Source organism: Oncorhynchus nerka, linkage group LG13, assembly GCF_034236695.1.
Source record: "Oncorhynchus nerka isolate Pitt River linkage group LG13, Oner_Uvic_2.0, whole genome shotgun sequence".
Classification (NCBI taxonomy): Eukaryota; Metazoa; Chordata; class Actinopteri; order Salmoniformes; family Salmonidae; genus Oncorhynchus; species Oncorhynchus nerka.
In genome coordinates this window covers 103,056,018-103,076,518 of record NC_088408.1, presented here as the reverse complement: position 1 = coordinate 103,076,518, position 20,501 = coordinate 103,056,018, and the positions used below count along the sequence as shown (strand labels likewise).

General features: G+C 46.1%; 1 protein-coding gene across 2 annotated transcripts in view; it reads left to right on the top strand.

The window, feature by feature from the left end:
- Positions 1-20,501, top strand: part of LOC115127104 (mitogen-activated protein kinase 1-like) — an 89,151-nt gene that overhangs the window by 35,452 nt on the left and 33,198 nt on the right. For both annotated transcript variants that reach the window (XM_065026929.1, XM_065026928.1), the window contains exons 2-5: positions 6,179-6,361; positions 9,028-9,217; positions 10,669-10,785; positions 16,311-16,425. In XM_065026929.1, the coding sequence (XP_064883001.1) occupies positions 6,179-6,361; positions 9,028-9,217; positions 10,669-10,785; positions 16,311-16,425 (605 nt within the window). The remainder of the gene's footprint in view (positions 1-6,178; positions 6,362-9,027; positions 9,218-10,668; positions 10,786-16,310; positions 16,426-20,501) is intronic.

The window sequence follows — 20,501 nt, the reverse complement described above, 5'->3', positions numbered from 1 at the left end:
GTCACCATGTAACACTGTGGTGTGTCACCATGTAACACTGTGGTGTGTCACCATGTAACACTGTGGTGTGTCACCATGTAACACTGTGGTGTGTCACCATGTAACACTGTGGTGTGTCACCATGTAACACTGTGGTGTGTCACCATGTAACACTGTGGTAAGTAACACTGTGGTGTGTCACCATGTAACACTGTGGTGTGTCACCATGTAACACTGTGGTGTGTCACCATGTAACACTGTGGTGTGTCACCATGTAACACTGTGGTGTGTCACCATGTAACACTGTGGTGTGTCACCATGTAACACTGTGGTGTGTCACCATGTAACACTAGAGTGTAACACTAGTGTGTAACACTGTAGTGTGTCACCATGTAACACTGTGGTGTGTCACCATGTAACACTGTGGTGTGTCACCATGTAACACTGTGGTGTGTCACCATGTAACACTGTAGTGTGTCACCATGTAACACTGTGGTGTGTCACCATGTAACACTGTAGTATGTAACACTGTGATGTGTCACCATGTAACGCTGTGGTATGTCACCATGTAACACTGTAGTGTGTCACCATGTAACACTGTGGTGTGTCACCATGTAACACTGTGGTGTGTCACCATGTAACACTGTGGTGTGTCACCATGTAACACTGTGGTGTGTCACCATGTAACACTGTGGTGTGTCACCATGTAACACTGTGGTGTGTCACCATGTAACACTGTGTGTCACCATGTAAACACTGTGTGTCACCATGTAACACTGTGGTGTGTCACCATGTAACACTGTGGTGTGTCACCATGTAACACTGTGGTGTGTCACCATGTAACACTGTGGTGTGTCACCATGTAACACTGTGGTGTGTCACCATGTAACACTGTGGTGTGTCACCATGTAACACTGTGGTGTGTCACCATGTAACACTGTGGTGTGTCACCATGTAACACTGTGGTGTGTCACCATGTAACACTGTGGTGTGTCACCATGTAACACTGTGTGTGTCACCATGTAACACTGTAGTGTGTCACCATGTAACACTGTGGTGTGTCACCATGTAACACTGTAGTGTGTCACCATGTAACACTGTACTGTGGTGTGTCACCATGTAACACTGTAGTGTGTCACCATGTAACACTGTAGTGTGTCACCATGTAACACTGTAGTGTGTCACCATGTAACACTGTGGTGTGTCACCATGTAACACTGTGGTGTGTCACCATGTAACACTGTAGTATGTGTGTCACCATGTAACACTGTGTGTGTCACCATGTAACACTGTGGTGTGTCACCATGTAACACTGTGGTGTGTCACCATGTAACACTGTGGTGTGTCACCATGTGTGTCAACACTGTGGTGTGTCACCATGTAACACTGTGGTGTCACCATAACACTGTGGTGTGTCACCATGTAACACTGTGGTGTGTCACACTGTGGTGTGTCACCATGTGGTGTAACACTGTGGTGTGTCACCATGTAACACTGTGTGTGTCAACATGTGGTGTGTCACACATGTGGTGTGTCACCATGTAACACTGTAGTGTGTCACCATGTAACACTGTGGTGTGTCACCATGTAACACTGTGGTGTGTCACCATGTAACACTGTGGTGTGTCACCATGTAACACTGTGGTGTGTCACCATGTAACACTGTGGTGTGTCACCATGTAACACTGTGGTGTGTCACCATGTAACACTGTGGTGTGTCACCATGTAACACTGTGGTGTGTCACCATGTAACACTGTGGTGTGTCACCATGTAACACTGTGGTGTGGTAGTGTGTCACCATGTAACACTGTGGTGTGTCACCATGTAACACTGTGGTGTGTCACCATGTAACACTGTGGTGTGTCACCATGTAACACTGTGGTGTGTCACCATGTAACACTGTGTCACCATGTAACACTGTGGTGTGTCACCATGTAACACTGTGGTGTGTCACCATGTAACACTGTGGTGTGTGTGTAACACTGTGGTATGTCACCATGTAACACTGTAACACTGTGTGTGTCACCATGTAACACTGTGGTGTGTCACCATGTAACACTGTGGTGTGTCACCATGTAACACTGTGGTGTGTCACCATGTAACACTGTGGTGTGTCACCATGTAACACTGTGGTGTGTCACCATGTAACACTGTGGTGTGTCACCATGTAACACTGTGGTGTGTCACCATGTAACACTGTGGTGTGTCACCATGTAACACTGTGGTGTGTCACACTGTGGTGTGTCACCATGTAACACTGTGGTGTCACCATGTAACACTGTGGTGTGTCACCATGTAACACTGTGGTGTGTCACCATGTAACACTGTGGTGTGTCACCATGTAACACTGTGGTGTGTCACCATGTAACACTGTGGTGTGTCACCATGTAACACTGTGGTGTGTCACCATGTAACCATGTAACACTGTGTGTCACCATGTAACACTGTGGTGTGTCACCATGTAACACTGTGGTGTGTCACCATGTAACACTGTGGTGTGTCACCATGTAACACTGTGGTGTGTCACCATGTAACACTGTGGTGTGTCACCATGTAACACTGTGGTGTGTCACCATGTAACACTGTGGTGTGTCACCATGTAACACTGTGGTGTGTCACCATGTAACACTGTGGTGTGTCACCATGTAACACTGTGGTGTGTCACCATGTAACACTGTGGTAAGTAACACTGTGGTGTGTCACCATGTAACACTGTGGTGTGTCACCATGTAACACTGTGGTGTGTCACCATGTAACACTGTGGTGTGTCACCATGTAACACTGTGGTGTGTCACCATGTAACACTGTGGTGTGTCACCATGTAACACTGTGGTGTGTCACCATGTAACACTGTCACCATGTAACACTGTGGTGTGTCACCATGTAACACTGTGGTGTGTCACCATGTAACACTGTGGTGTGTCACCATGTAACACTGTGGTGTGTCACCATGTAACACTGTGTAACACTGTGTAACACTGTGTCACCATGTAACACTGTGGTGTGTCACCATGTAACACTGTGGTGTGTCACCATGTAACACTGTGGTGTGTCACCATGTAACACTGTGGTGTGTCACCATGTAACACTGTGTGTGTCACCATGTAACACTGTGGTGTCACCATGTAACACTGTGGTGTGTCACCATGTAACACTGTGGTGTGTAACACCACCATGTAACACTGTGGTGTGTCACCATGTAACACTGTGGTGTGTCACCACTGTGGTGTGTCACCATGTAACACTGTGGTGTGTCACCATGTAACACTGTGGTATGTCACCATGTAACACTGTGGTGTGTCACCATGTAACACTGTGGTGTGTCACCATGTCAATGTAACACTGTGGTGTGTCACCATGTAACACTGTGGTGTGTAACACTGTGTGGTGTGTCACCATGTAACACTGTGGTGTGTCACCATGTAACACTGTAGTGTGTCACCATGTAACACTGTGGTGTGTCACCATGTAACACTGTGGTGTGTCACCATGTAACACTGTGGTGTGTCACCATGTAACACTGTGTAACACTGTCACCATGTAACACTGTGGTGTGTCACCATGTAACACTGTGGTGTGTGTGTCACCATGTAACACTGTGGTATGTCACCATGTAACACTGTGGTGTGTCACCATGTAACACTGTGGTGTGTCACTGTGGTATGTCACCATGTAACACTGTGGTGTGTCACACATGTGGTAACACTGTAACACTGTGTCACCATGTAACACTGTGGTGTGTCACCATGTAACACTGTGGTGTGTCACCATGTAACACTGTGGTGTGTCACCATGTAACACTGTGGTGTGTCACCATGTAACACTGTGTGTGTCACCATGTAACACTGTGGTGTGTAACACTCATTTGCAACTGTGGCCAAGATAAAGCATAGCATGTAACACTGTGGTGTGTCACCATGTAACACTGTGGTGTGTCACCATGTCACCATGTAACACTGTGGTGTGTAACACTGTAGTGTCACCATGTAACACTGTGGTGTGTCACCATGTAACACTGTGGTGTGTCACCATGTAACACTGTGGTGTGTCACCATGTAACACTGTGGTGTGTCACCATGTAACACTGTGGTGTGTCACCATGTAACACTGTGGTGTGTCACCATGTAACACTGTGGTGTGTCACCATGTAACACTGTGTCACCATGTAACACTGTGGTGTCACCATGTAACACTGTGTGTGTCACCATGTAACACTGGTGTGTCACCATGTAACACTGGTGTGTCACCATGTAACACTGTGGTGTGTCACCATGTAACACTGTGGTGTGTCACCATGTAACACTGTGGTGTGTCACCATGTAACACTGTGGTGTGTCACCATGTAACACTGTAGTGTGTCACCATGTAACACTGTGGTGTGTCACCATGTAACACTGTGGTGTGTCAAACACTGTAGTATGTCACCATGTAACACTGTGTGTGTCACCATGTAACACTGTGGTGTGTCAACACACTGTGTGTCACCATGTAACACTGGTGTGTCACCATGTAACACTGGGTGTGTCACCATGTCACCATGTAACACTGGTGTGTCACCATGTAACACTGTGGTGTGTCACCATGTAACACTGTGGTATGTCACCATGTAACACTGTGGTGTGTCACCATGTAACACTGTGGTGTGTAACACTGTAGTATGTCACCATGTAACACTGGTGTGTCACCATGTAACACTGTGGTGTGTAACACTGGTGTGTCACCATGTAACACTGGTGTGTCACCATGTAACACTGTGGTGTGTCACCATGTAACACTGTGGTGTGTCACCATGTAACACTGTGGTGTGTAACACTGTAGTATGTAACACTGGTGTGTCACCATGTAACACTGTGGTGTGTAACACTGGTGTGTCACCATGTAACACTGTGGTGTGTCACCATGTAACAGTGTGGTGTGTCACCATGTAACACTGTGGTGTGTCACCATGTAACACTGTGGTGTGTCACCATGTAACACTGTGGTGTGTCACCATGTAACACTGTAGTGTGTAGTATAGCCCAGTGTTACATGGTGACAGCCCAGTGTGAGTCACCAGGTTTTTTTAAACGAGGCATGAGAAGACTATTGATTTGTTTGTCAATTAGGGTGTGCAGGGTGAATACGTGGTCTGTTGTACGGTAATTTGGTGAAAGGCCATTTTGTGATTTGCTCAGTACATTGATTTCACTGAGTAAATGTACGAGTCTGCTGTTAATGATAATGCAGAGGATTTTACCAAGGTTACTGTTGATATCCCACAGTAGTTGTTTGTCTCCACTGTTGTGGATTGGGGGGGTTCAGTCCTTCGTTCCAAATATTGGGGAAGATTCCACAGCTGAGGATGATGTTAAAAAGTATAGCCAATTGGAATTCATATTTTATCATTTAATTTAGGATACCATCAACACCACAGGCCTTTTTGGGTTGGAGGGTTTGTATTTTGTCCTGTAGTTCATTCAATGTAATTGACGAATCCAGTGGGTTCTGGAATCCAGTGTGTTCTGGAATCCAGTGTGTTCTGGAATCCAGTGGGTTCTGGAATCCAGTGGGTTCTGGAATCCAGTGGGTTCTCAAGTCTATTTTTAAAATGTATTTAAAAATATTTAAAAAATATATTTTTATCTAATTGGTAGTTAGTCTCGTCTCATCACCGCAAACTCCCATACGGACTCGGGAGAGGCGAAGGTCGAGAGCCGTGCGTCCTCGGGAACCACGACCCAAGCTGCTCTGCTTCGTGACACACTGCTTGCTTAACCCGCACCAATGTGTCTGAGGAAACACTGTACAACTGGCGACCGTGTCAGAGTGCATTTGCCCGCCACCCTGACAAACACTCCCCTAACTCAGACGAAATAGGGCCAATTGTGCTTCACCTCATGAATCTCCCGGTCGCGGCCAGCTGCAACACAAGTGCCTTAGACCACTGAGTCACTCAGAGGCCCAGAGTTCTGATAGTCTTTAATAGTTGATTCTAAGATTTGTATTTGATGTGTGTTTTTGCTATTTGTTCTTTGTAACAACGACAAAAAGATTAGATAAGTGGTTTATCCAGAACCTCTGTTTTGGATAGATACGTATTTGTGTTTAGTGTGTTCCAATTTTCTCAAAAGTGGTTAGATTCAGTGGATTTTTTTCAATTACATTCAGCTGATTCTCTCTCACTCACTCTAACCTGCTCTCTACCCCCCCCGCCCCCAGCTCTGCGTATTGCCGTGACAACAAGGTCCGCGTGGCGATAAAGAAGATCAGTCCGTTTGAACACCAGACATACTGCCAGAGGACTCTGAGAGAGATTAAGATCCTGCTGCGCTTCAAACACGAGAACATCATCAGCATCAACGACATCATCCTCACGCCCTCCATCGATCAGATGAAGGACGTGTATCCTTTACCTGATGATGCCTGTTCCTCACCACACACACAGAGAGACATGTACACACACTCTTCTCTCTCACACATCATCCTCACTCCCTCCATCGATCAGATAAAGGACGTGTATCCTTTACCTGATGATGCCTGTTCCTCACCACACACACAGAGAGACATGTACACACACTCTTCTCTCTCACACATACCCCACAGGAATGCTGTACCTCACATTCATCAGGACAGTAACATAATGATTTCCAGACATTTGTTAGTAATGTTGTCAGACCTTAGTCAGTTTCATCACAGGAATGTTGTCCTAACGTTGATGCCCGGCAACGTCCAGCCAATCAGAGAATGTTAGAGGGACAGTGTTCAGTTAGGTTTCAGGTCCTCCAAATACACTGAGCGTACAAAACATTAGGAACACCTGCTCTCTCCATGACAGACTGACCAGGTGAATCCAGGTAAAATCTATGATCCCTTATTGATGTCACTTATTATATCCACTTCAATCAGTGTAGATGAAGGGGAGGAGACATGTAGATGAAGGGGAGGGGACATGTAGATGAAGGGGAGGGGACATGTAGATGAAGGGGAGGGGACATGTAGATGAAGGGGAGGGGACATGTAGATGAAGGGGAGGGGACATGTAGATGAAGGGGAGGGGACATGTAGATGAAGGGGAGGGGACAGATTAAAGAAGGATTTTTAAGCCTTGAGACATGGATTGTGTATGTGTGCCATTCAGAGGGTGAATGGGGCAAGAAAAAAGATTGAAGTGCCTTTACCAGGCGCACCGGTTTGTGTCAAGAACTGCAACGCTGCTGGGTTTTTCACATTCAACAGTTTCCCATGTGTATCAAGAATGGTCCACCACCCAAAGGACATCCAGCCAACTTGACACAACTGTGGGAAGCATTGGAGTCAACATGGGCCAGCATCCCTGTGGAACGCTTTCTACACCTTGTAGAGTCCATGTCCCCGACGAATTGATGCTGTTCTGAAGGCTAAAGGGGCGTGCTAATATTGTGTGCTATCAGGCTAACACAACACTATAACATACTGAAGTTCACTACCGGTCAAAAGTTTTAGAACACCTACTTATTCAAGGGTTTTTATTTTATTTTTTACTATTTTCTACATTGTAGAATAATAGTGAAGACATCAAAACTATGAAGTAACACATTTGGAATCATGTAGTAACCAAAAAAAGTGTTAAACAAATTAAAATATATTTATTCAAGTAGTCACCCTTTGCCTTGATGACAGCTTTGCACACTTGGCATTCTCTCAACCAGCTTCATGAGGAATGCTTTTCCAACATTCTTGAAGGAGTTCCCACATATGCTGAGCACTTGCTGGCTGCTTTTCCTTCACTCTGCGGTCCAACTCATCTCAATTTAGTTGGGGAATTGTGGAGGCCAGGTCATTTGATGCAGCAGTCCATCACTCTCCTCCTTGGTCAAATAGCCTTTACACAGCCTGGAGGTGTGTTGGGTCATTGAAAAACAAATGATAGTCCCAATAAGCCCAAACCAGATGGGATGGCGTATCGCTGTAGAATGCTGTGGGAGCCATGTCGGGTTAAGTGTGGCTTGAATTCTAAATCAGTGTCACCAGCAAAGCACCCCCACACCATCACACCTCCTCCTCCATGCTTCACTGTGGGAACCACACATGCGGAGATCATCTGTTCACCCACAGACTCCAGACCTAATGACAGATTTCCACCGGTCTAATGTCCATTGCTCGTGTTTCTTGGCCCAATCAAGTCTCTTATTACTCTTATACCTTCTTATTGGTGTCCTTTAGTAGTGGTTTCTTTGCAGCAATTTGACCATGAAGGCCAGATTCACTCAGTCTCCTCTGAACATTTGATGTTGAGATGTCTGTTACTTGAACTCTGAAGCATTTATTTGGGCTGCAATTTCTGAGGCTGGTAACTCTAATGAACTTATCCTCTGCAGCAGAGGTAACTCTGGGTCTTCCATTCCTGTGGCGGTCCTCATGAGAGCCCGTTTCATCATAGCGCTTGATGGTTTTTGCGACAGAGCTTAAAGAAACATTCTTTAAGTTCTTGACATTTTCCGTATTGACTAACCTTCATGTCTTAAAAGTAAAGATGGACTTTCGTTTCTCTTTGCTTATTTGAGCTGTTCTTGCCATAATATGGACTTAGCCCTATTTGTTAAAATACCATCTTCTGTATACCACCCCTACCTGGTCACAACAAAACTGATTGGCTCAAACGCATTAAGAAGGAAAGAAATTCCACAAGTTAACTTTTAAGAAAGTACACCTGTTAAATGAAATGCATTCCAGGTGACAACCTCATGAAGCTGGTTGAGAGAATGCCAAGTTTGCAAAGCTGTCATTAAGGCAAAGGGTAGCTACATTGAAGAATCTCAAATGTAAAATATATTTAGATTTGTTTTACACTTTTTCTGGTTACTACATGATTCCATATGTGTTATTTCACAGTTGTAATGTCTTCACTATTATTCTACAATGTAGAAAATTGTATAATTCAAGAAAGAACACCAACTCATTCAAGGGTTTAAAACATTATTTTTTTTATCTATGCAGTTGAAGTCGAACGTTTACATACATCTTATGGGTTGTGTTGGGGTTAAGTTGTTGTCCCGATCTAGTAGATTCCTTAACCCCTTGTCTCCTAGCTACATAGTGCAGGACCTGATGGAGACAGACCTGTATAAGCTGCTGAAGACCCAGCGCCTGAGCAACGATCACATCTGTTACTTCCTGTACCAGATCCTGAGAGGCCTGAAGTACATCCATTCTGCCAACGTCCTGCACCGTGATCTCAAACCCTCCAACCTGCTGCTCAATACCACCTGTGATCTAAAGGTACAGAACCCTGACCCCTGACCCTAACGCCCTGCAAACCCTCCAACCTGCTGCTCAATACCACCTGTGATCTAAAGGTACAGAACCCTGACCCCTGACCCTAACGTCCTGCGCAGAGACTGTCCCCTCTAATTGAAGCTGTGGCAATTCAAGGCTGATCACGGTACTGCAGAATACGGTATACCCTGTTATAGTTGGTGGGGGAAATGGCATATGGTATACCCTGTTATAGTTGGTGGGGAAAATGGCATACGGTATACCCTGTTATAGTTGGTGGGGAAAATGGCATACGGTATACCCTGTTATAGTTGGTGGGGAAAATGGCATACGGTATACCCTGTTATAGTTGGTGGGGAAAATGGCATACGGTATACCCTGTTATAGTTGGTGGGGAAAATGGCATACGGTATACCCTGTTATAGTTGGTGGGGAGAACGGCATACGGTATACCCTGTTATAGTTGGTGGGGAAAATGGCATACGGTATACCCTGTTATAGTTGGTGGGGAAAATGGCATACGGTATACCCTGTTATAGTTGGTGGGGAAAATGGCATACGGTATACCCTGTTATAGTTGGTGGGGAAAATGGCTTTGTGGACAATCTTCATGTAAAAAAAGACAGAAGTCAATCGTGGTACCAATAATGGCTTTTAAAACACCAGATGTATATCATGGAACAGATTATTTTTAAATCTCACAAAGAACCAGTTGGTCTGATTATTGCTCTCCCCCTCTCGCTCCTGCTCTCTCCCTCCTCTCCCTCCTCTCCTGCTCTCTCCCCCCTCCTGCTGCTCTCTCTCTCCTTCTGCTGCTCTCTCCCCCCTTCTGCTGCTCTCTCCCGCCTCCTGCTGCTCTCTCCCTCCTCCTGCTGCTCTCTCCTTCCTCCTGCTGCTCTCTCCCCCCTTCTGCTGCTCTCTCCCCCCTTCTGCTGCTCTCTCCCTCCTCCTGCTGCTCTCTCCCTACTCCTGCTGCTCTCTCCCTCCTCCTGCTGCTCTCTCCCTCCTCCTGCTGCTCTCTCCCTCCTCCTGCTGCTCTCTCCCTCCTCCTGCTGCTCTCTCCCTCCTCCTGCTGCTCTCTCCCTCCTCCTGCTGCTCTCTCCCTCCTCCTGCTGCTCTCTTCTCCCCCTTCTGCTGCTCTCTCCCTCCTCCTGCTGCTCTCTCCTTCCTCCTGCTGCTCTCTCCCCCTTCTGCTGCTCTCTCCCCCTTCTGCTGCTCTCTCCCCCTTCTGCTGCTCTCTCCCTCCTCCTGCTGCTCTCTTCTCCCCCCTTCTGCTGCTCTCTTCTCCCCCTTCTGCTGCTCTCTTCTCCCCCCTCCTGCTGCTCTCTTCTCCCTCCTCCTGCTGCTCTCTCCCTCCTCCTGCTGCTCTCTCCCTCCTCCTGCTGCTCTCTCCCTCCTCCTGCTTCACTCTCCCCCCTCCTGCTCTCGTCACTAACATCCTCCTCTTCCCTTAGATCTGTGACTTCGGTCTGGCGCGTGTGGCTGACCCAGACCACGACCACACAGGCTTCCTGACGGAGTATGTAGCTACTCGCTGGTACCGGGCGCCTGAAATCATGCTCAACTCCAAGGTTAGCGCCACCTGGTGGTCAGACAGATAAATGCAATATCTCAATGCACCACACCATGACACGAGACCAGGGGTTTTCAAACTTTCCATGCCCAGGTAACCCGGTGACCCAGGGACTGCGATCATATGTTAGTAAAAATATATATCACATCTTGTCTTATCAGATGAAAGTAGAAGTATTCAACATGTAAAATGAATAGAATTGTTGGACAGTTTCATTATGTTGACCTTCCCACAGTTTATTGGAAGAGCCAATTTGTAAGTCGCTCTGGATAAGAGCGTCTGCTAAATGACTTAAATGTTAAATGTAAGAGGGAAGTGTGAACTCTAACATACCTTTCTAGCTAATAGGCTTGTTGGCGTGGACAAAATGTTGTGGTTTTAAAGCGTGCATGCTAACTGTACCTGTAGACTTCCACTCATTGCGCTAATGCTAGTTAGGTGGTTTCCATGAACCGACACGAACTTCTTTCATACTGGACAGAGACATTTGATTTATTTAACCTTTTATTTTATCAGGGAGTCCGAATTACAGGAATTACACACGTCAAAATGCAAACAGAAAGAAAAACACACATCAATGTGAATACAAAATGTAAGTATAGAAAGAAAAAGTCATAAACACATTCATCAGTAATAAGGTCCTCATTCAGCTTTCTGAGTTGACCTAGAGACACCACAACATCACATTTGAAGAAAATGTTGAAGATTGTAGTTTTCTTGCACCTTATTTGTAGAACAAACTGACTCAGTTAGAGAGCAATGGAATTTCCAGAGGTTTAAAGTTTAGTGATGATGTTAGGTACAGTGGGACTTTTTAAAATGTATTTTTTTTACAGATAAGTCGATATTGTTAACAGTAAAAAGTACAGGACTTAGAATCCACCCCTGAGGGACATGTTTCGTAATATCCAGGAACCCTGAACCCCCTTTTTCTCCCCAATTTTAATGTTGTCTCATTGCTGCAACTCCCCAACGGGCTCGGGAGGTGAAGGTCGAGTTATGCGTCCTCGGAAACAACATGACCTGCCAAACCGCGCTTCTTAACACCTGCTCGCTTAACCCGTAAGCCAGCCGGACCAATGTGTCAGAGGAAACACTGTTCAACTGACGACCGCAGTCAGCCTGCAGGTGCCCGGCCCGCCACAAGGAGTCGCTAGAGCGTAGTGAGCCAAGTAAGGCCAAACCCTCCCCTAATCCGGACAACGCTGGGCCAAACCCTCCCTTAATCCGGACAACGCTGGGCCAAACCCTCCCCTAATCCGGACAATGCTGGGCCAAACCCTCCCCTAATCCGGACAACGCTGGGCCAAACCCTCCCCTAATCCGGACAACGCTGGGCCAAACCCTCCCTTAATCCGGACAATGCTGGGCCAAACCCTCCCCTAATCCGGACAACCCCTCCCCTAATCCGGACAACGTTGTGCCAAACCCTCCCTTAATCCGGACAACGCTGGGCCAAACCCTCCCTTAATCCGGACAACGCTGTGCCAAACCCTCCCCTAATCCGGACAATGCTGGGCCAAACCCTCCCCTAATCCAGACAAGGGGAGAGCAGTTGACAGAGATCAGTCCACAGCATACTAAATGGTATCCACGATAGCGTTCTGTTTTGCCTCTAGCGATATTCATAAAAATAATTGTTTTCCATTTATTTAATTTTATTAAATGACGCAGATCCCCTGCAGTAGGGACCCCAGTTTGAAAACCCCTGTATTAGACAACTGTTCAGTCCTGACACTATATAACACACCACCCCTGTATTAGTCTACACTACACCACCACCCCTGTATTAGTCTACACTACACCACCACCCCTGTATTAGTCTACACTACACCACCACCCCTGTATTAGTCTACACTACACCACCCCTGTATTAGTCTACACTACACCACCCCTGTATTAGTCTACACTTCTCCACCCCTGTATTAGTCTACACTACACCACCCCTGTATTAGTCTACACTACACCACCCCTGTGTTAGTCTACACACCACTACCACACCTGTATTAGTCTACACTACACACCACCACCCCTGTATTAGTCTACACTACACCACCCCTGTATTAGTCTACACTACACCACCCCTTTATTAGTCTACACTACACCACCCCTGTATTAGTCTACACTACACCACCCCTGTATTAGTCTACACTACACCACCCCTGTGTTAGTCTACACACCACTACCACACCTGTATTAGTCTACACTACAAACCACCACCCCTGTATTAGTCTACACTACAAACCACCACCCCTGTATTAGTCTACACTACCCCTGTATTAGTCTACACTACACCACCCCTGTATTAGTCTACACTACACCACCCCTGTATTAGTCTACACTACACCACCCCTGTATTAGTCTACACTACACCACCCCTGTATTAGTCTACACTACACCACCCCTGTATTAGTCTACACTACACCACCCCTGTATTAGTCTACACTACACCACCCCTGTATTAGTCTACACACCACCACCCCTGTATTAGTCTACACTACACCACCCCTGTATTAGTCTACACTACACCACCCCTGTATTAGTCTACACTACACCACCCCTGTATTAGTCTACACTACACCACCCCTGTGTTAGTCTACACACCACTACCACACCTGTATTAGTCTACACTACACACCACCACCCCTGTATTAGTCTACACTACACCGCCCCTTTATTAGTCTACACTACACCACCCCTGTATTAGTCTACACTACACCACCCCTGTATTAGTCTACACTACAAACCACCACCCCTGTATTAGTCTACACTACAAACCACCACCCCTGTATTAGTCTACACTACAAACCACCACCCCTGTATTAGTCTACACTACAAACCACCACCCCTGTATTAGTCTACACTACAAACCACCACCCCTGTATTAGTCTACACTACCCCTGTATTAGTCTACACTACCCCTGTATTAGTCTACACTACCCCTGTATTAGTCTACACTACCCCTGTATTAGTCTACACTACACCACCCCTGTATTAGTCTACACTACACCACCCCTGTATTAGTCTACACTACACCACCCCTGTATTAGTCTACACTACACCACCACCCCTGTATTAGTCTACACTACACCACCCCTGTATTAGTCTACACTACACCACCCCTGTATTAGTCTACACTTCTCCACCCCTGTATTAGTCTACACTACACCACCCCTGTATTAGTCTACACTACACCACCCCTGTGTTAGTCTACACACCACTACCACACCTGTATTAGTCTACACTACACACCACCACCCCTGTATTAGTCTACACTACACCACCCCTTTATTAGTCTACACTACACCACCCCTGTATTAGTCTACACTACAAACCACCACCCCTGTATTAGTCTACACTACACCACCCCTGTATTAGTCTACACTACAAACCACCACCCCTGTATTAGTCTACACTACAAACCACCACCCCTGTATTAGTCTACACTACCCCTGTATTAGTCTACACTACACCACCCCTGTATTAGTCTACACTACACCACCCCTGTATTAGTCTACACTACACCACCCCTGTATTAGTCTACACTACACCACCCCTGTATTAGTCTACACTACACCACCCCTGTATTAGTCTACACACCACCACCCCTGTATTAGTCTACACTACACCACCCCTGTATTAGTCTACACTACACCACCCCTGTATTAGTCTACACTACACCACCCCTGTATTAGTCTACACTACACCACCCCTGTATTAGTCTACACTACACCACCCCTGTATTAGTCTACACTACACACCACCCCTGTATTAGTCTACACTACACACCACCCCTGTATTAGTCTACACTACACACCACCCCTGTATTAGTCTACACACCACCACCCCTGTATTAGTCTACACTACACCACCCCTGTATTAGTCTACACACCACCACCCCTGTATTAGTCTACAAACCACCACCCCTGTATTAGTCTACACTACACCACCCCTGTATTAGTCTACACTACACCACCCCTGTATTAGTCTACACTACACACCACCCCTGTATTAGTCTACACTACACACCACCCCTGTATTAGTCTACACACCACCACCCCTGTATTAGTCTACACTACACCACCCCTGTATTAGTCTACACTACACCACCCCTGTATTAGTCTACAAACCACCACCCCTGTATTAGTCTACACTACACCACCCCTGTATTAGTCTACACTACACCACCCCTGTATTAGTCTACACTACACCACCCCTGTATTAGTCTACACTACACCACCCCTGTATTAGTCTACACTACACCACCCCTGTATTAGTCTACACTACACCACCCCTGTATTAGTCTACACTACACCACCCCTGTATTAGTCTACACTACACTACCCCTGTATTACTCTATACTACACCACCACCCCTGTATTAGTCTACACTACACCACCCCTGTATTAGTCTACACTACACCACCACCCCTGTATTAGTCTACACACCACTACCACACCTGTATTAGTCTACACTACACCACCCCTGTATTAGTCTACACTACAAACCACCACCCCTGTATTAGTCTACACTACACTACACCACCCCTGTATTAGTCTACACTACATCTGGGTCATTGACACTGACCCAACTCCAGCCACTTTAATAATGGGAATTGATGGGAAATGATGTAAATATATCACTAGCCACTTTAAACAATGCTACCTTATATAATGTTACTTACCCTACATTATTCATCTCATATTCATCTCATATGCATACGTATATACTGTACTCTACATCATCGACTGCATCCTTATGTAATACATGTATCACTAGCCACTTTAACTATGCCACTTTGTTTACTTTGTCTACATACTCATCTCATATGTATATACTGTACTCGATACCATCTACTGTATGCTGCTCTGTACCATCACTCATTCATATATCCTTATGTACATATTCTTTATCCCCTTACACTGTGTATAAGACAGTAGTTTTAGAATTGTTAGTTAGATTACTTGTTGGTTATCACTGCATTGTCGGAACTAGAAGCACAAGCATTTCGCTACACTCGCATTAACATCTGCATGTGACAAATAAAATTTGATTTGATATTACTCTACACACCACCACCACCCCTGTATTTTTATTTATTTTTTATTTTACCTTTATTTAACCAGGCAAGTCAGTTAAGAACAAATTCTTATTTTCAATGACGGCCTAGGAACAGTGGGTTAACTGCCTGTTCAGGGGCAGAATGACAGATTTGTACCTTGTCAGCTCTGGGATTTGAACTTGCAACCTTTCGGTTACTAGTCCAACGCTCTAACCACTAGGCTACCCTGCCACCCCTGTGTTAATGCTAGAGGTTCCCATGTGCTGTGTTAATGCTAGAGGTTCCCATGTGCTGTGTTAATGCTAGAGGTTCCCATGTGCTGTGTTAATGCTAGAGGTTCCCATGTGCTGTGTTAATGCTAGAGGTTCCCATGTGCTGTGTTAATGCTAGAGGTTCCCATGTGCTGTGTTAATGCTAGAGGTTCCCATGTGCTGTGTTAATGCTAGCCTCTCCTCTCTCAGGGTTACACCAAGTCGATTGATATCTGGTCTGTGGGCTGCATCCTGGCTGAGATGCTCTCCAATAGACCCATCTTCCCCGGGAAGCACTACCTGGACCAGCTCAATCACATACTGGGTACGCACACACACACACGCACACACACACAGCTCAATCACATACTGGGTACGCGCACACACACACGCACACACACACGCGCACACACACAGCGCCACCACATACTGGGTACACACACACACACGCACAGCGCAACCACATATTGGATACACACACACACGCACACACTCACCCACACACAGCTCAACCACATACTGGGTACACCCACACACAGCTCAACCACATACTGGGTACACCCACACACAGCTCAACCACATACTGGGTACACCCACACACAGCTCAACCACATACTGGGTACTCACTCACGTTCAGGAAGACACATTGTTACTCACTATTCATGACATGTATCTCCGTCCAGTTTGTGTTCTTTTGCCCATCTTAATCATTTATTTTTATTGGCCAGTCTGAGATATGGCTTTTTCTTTGCAACTCTGCCTAGAAGGCCAGCATCCCGGAGTCGCCTCTTCACTGTTGACGTTGAGACTGGTGTTTTGTGGGTACTATTTAATGAAGCTGCCAGTTGAGGACTCGTGAGGCGTCTGTTTCTCAAACTAGACACTCTAATGTACTTGTTCTCTTGCTCAGTTGTGCACCAGGGCCTCCTCTTTTCTATTCTGGTTAGAGCCAGTTTGTGCTGTTCTCTGAAGGGAGTAGTACACTGCGTTGTACAAGGTCTTTAGTTTCTTGGCAATTTCTCGTGTGGAATAGCCTTCATTTCTCAGAACAAGAATAGACTGACGAGTTTCAGAAGAAAGTTCTTTGTTTCTGGCCATTTTGAGCCTGTAATCAAACCCACAAATGCTGATGCTCCAGATACTCAACTAGTCTAAAGAAGGCCAGTTGTATTGCTTCTTTAATCAGAACAACAGTTTTCAGCTAACATAATTGCAAAATGATTTTCTTATGATCAATTAGCCTTTTTAAAATGATAAACTTGGATTAGCTAACACCACGTGCCATTGGAACACAGGAGTGATGGTTGCTGAAACATACAGGAACTCAAATCCTTCTGTTCACCTGATTTAGAATTCCTCACAATCAAATGTAGACCGCATTATCTTCCAAGAGAATTATCTTCGATTATAATCACAGCCGTATATATCCCCCCCAAGCAGACACATCGATGGCTCTGAACGAACTTTATTTAACTCTTTGCAAACTGGAAACCATTTATCCGGAGGCTGCATTCATTGTAGCTGGGGATTTTAACAAAGCTAATCTGAAAACAAGACTCCCTAAATTTTATCAGCATATCGATTGCGCAACCAGGGGTGGTAAAACCTTGGATCATTGTTACTCTAACTTCCGCGACGCATATAAGGCCCTGCCCCGCCCCCTTTCGGAAAAGCTGACCACGACTCCATTTTGTTGATCCCTGCCTACAGGCAGAAACTTAAACAAGAGGCTCCCACGCTGAGGTCTGTCCAACGCTGGTCAGACCAAGCTGACTCCACACTCCAAGACTGCTTCCATCACGTGGACTGGGACATGTTTCGTATTGCGTCAGATAAAAATATTGACGAATACGCTGATTCGGTGTGCGAGTTCATTAGAACGTGCGTCGAAGATGTCGTTCCCATAGCAACGATAAAAACATTCCCAAACCAGAAACCGTGGATTGATGGCAGCATTCGCGTGAAACTGAAAGCGCGAACCACTGCTTTTAATCAGGGCAAGGTGTCTGGCAACATGACCGAATACAAACAGTGCAGCTATTCCCTCCGCAAGGCCCTCCGCAATCATCAGCGTCAGTACAGAGACAAAGTAGAATCTCAATTCAACGGCTCAGACACAAGAGGCATGTGGCAGGGTCTACAGTCAATCACGGACTACAAGAAGAAACCCAGCCCAGTCACGGACCAGGATGTCTTGCTCCCAGGCAGACTAAATAACTTTTTTGCCCGCTTTGAGGACAATACAGTGCCACTGACACGGCCTGCAACGAAAACATGCGGTCTCTCCTTCACTGCAGCCGAGGTGAGTAAGACATTTAAACGTGTTAACCCTCGCAAGGCTGCAGGCCCAGACGGCATCCCCAGCCGCACCCTCAGAGCATGCGCAGACCAGCTGGCCGGTGTGTTTACGGACATATTCAATCAATCCCTATACCAGTCTGCTGTTCCCACATGCTTCAAGAGGGCCACCATTGTTCCTGTTCCCAAGAAAGCTAAGGTAACTGAGCTAAACGACTACCGCCCCGTAGCACTCACTTCCGTCATCATGAAGTGCTTTGAGAGACTAGTCAAGGACCATATCACCTCCACCCTACCTGACACCCTAGACCCACTCCAATTTGCTTACCGCCCAAATAGGTCCACAGACGATGCACTACACACTGCACACTGCCCTAAGCCACCTGGACAAGAGGAATACCTATGTGAGAATGCTGTTCATCGACTACAGCTCGGCATTCAACACCATAGTACCCTCCAAGCTCGTCATCAAGCTCGAGACCCTGGGTCTCGACCCCGCCCTGTGCAACTGGGTACTGGACTTCCTGACGGGCCGCCCCCAGGTGGTGAGGGTAGGCAACAACATCTCCTCCCCGCTGATCCTCAACACGGGGCCCCACAAGGGTGCGTTCTGAGCCCTCTCCTGTACTCCCTGTTCACCCACGACTGCGTGGCCACGCACGCCTCCAACTCAATCATCAAGTTTGCGGACGACACAACAGTGGTAGGCTTGATTATCAACAACGACGAGACGGCCTACAGGGAGGAGGTGAGGGCCCTCGGAGTGTGGTGTCAGGAAAATAACCTCACACTCAACGTCAACAAAACTAAGGAGATGATTGTGGACTTCAGGAAACAGCAGAGGGAACACCCCCCCCCCCTATCCACATCGATGGAACAGTAGTGGAGAGGGTAGCAAGTTTTAAGTTCCTCGGCATACACATCACAGACAAACTGAATTGGTCCACTCACACTGACAGCGTCGTGAAGAAGGCGCAGCAGCGCCTCTTCAACCTCAGGAGGCTGAAGAAATTCGGCTTGTCACCAAAAGCACTCACAAACTTCTACAGATGCACAATCGAGAGCATCCTGGCGGGCTGTATCACCGCCTGGTACGGCAACTGCTCCGCCCTCAACCGTAAGGCTCTCCAGAGGGTAGTGAGGTCTGCACAACGCATCACCGGGGCAAACTACCTGCCCTCCAGGACACCTACACCACCCGATGTTACAGGAAGGCCATAAAGATCATCAAGGACATCAACCACCCGAACCACTGCCTGTTCACCCCGCTATCATCCAGAAGGCGAGGTCAGTACAGGTGCATCAAAGCTGGGACCGAGAGACTGAAAAACAGCTTCTATCTCAAGGCCATCAGACTGTTAAACAGCCACCACTAACATTGAGTGGCTGCTGCCAACACACTGTCATTGACACTGACCCAACTCCAGCCACTTTAATAATGGGAATTGATGGGAAATGATGTAAATATATCACTAGCCACTTTAAACAATGCTACCTTATATAATGTTACTTACCCTACATTATTCATCTCATATGCATACGTATATACTGTACTCTACATCATCGACTGCATCCTTATGTAATACATGTATCACTAGCCACTTTAACTATGCCACTTTGTTTACTTTGTCTACATTCTCATCTCATATGTATATACTGTACTCGATACCATCTACTGTATCTTGCCTATGCTGCTCTGTACCATCACTCATTCATATATCCTTATGTACATATTCTTTATCCCCTTACACTGTGTATAAGACAGTAGTTTTGGAATTGTTAGTTAGATTACTTGTTGGTTATCACTGCATTGTCGGAACTAGAAGCACAAGCATTTCGCTACACTCGCATTAACATCTGCTAACCATGTGTATGTGACAAATAACATTTGATTTGATTTGATAATGGGCCACTGTACGCCTATGTAGATATTCCATTCAAAATCAGTCGTTCCAGCCACAATAGTCCGTTAAAACATTAACAATGTCTACACTGTATTTCTGATCAATTTGATGTTATTTTAATGGACAAAATTGCTTTTCTTTCAAAAAGCAGGACATTTCTAAGTGACCCCTATATGTATGTGTGTGTGTGTATATATAT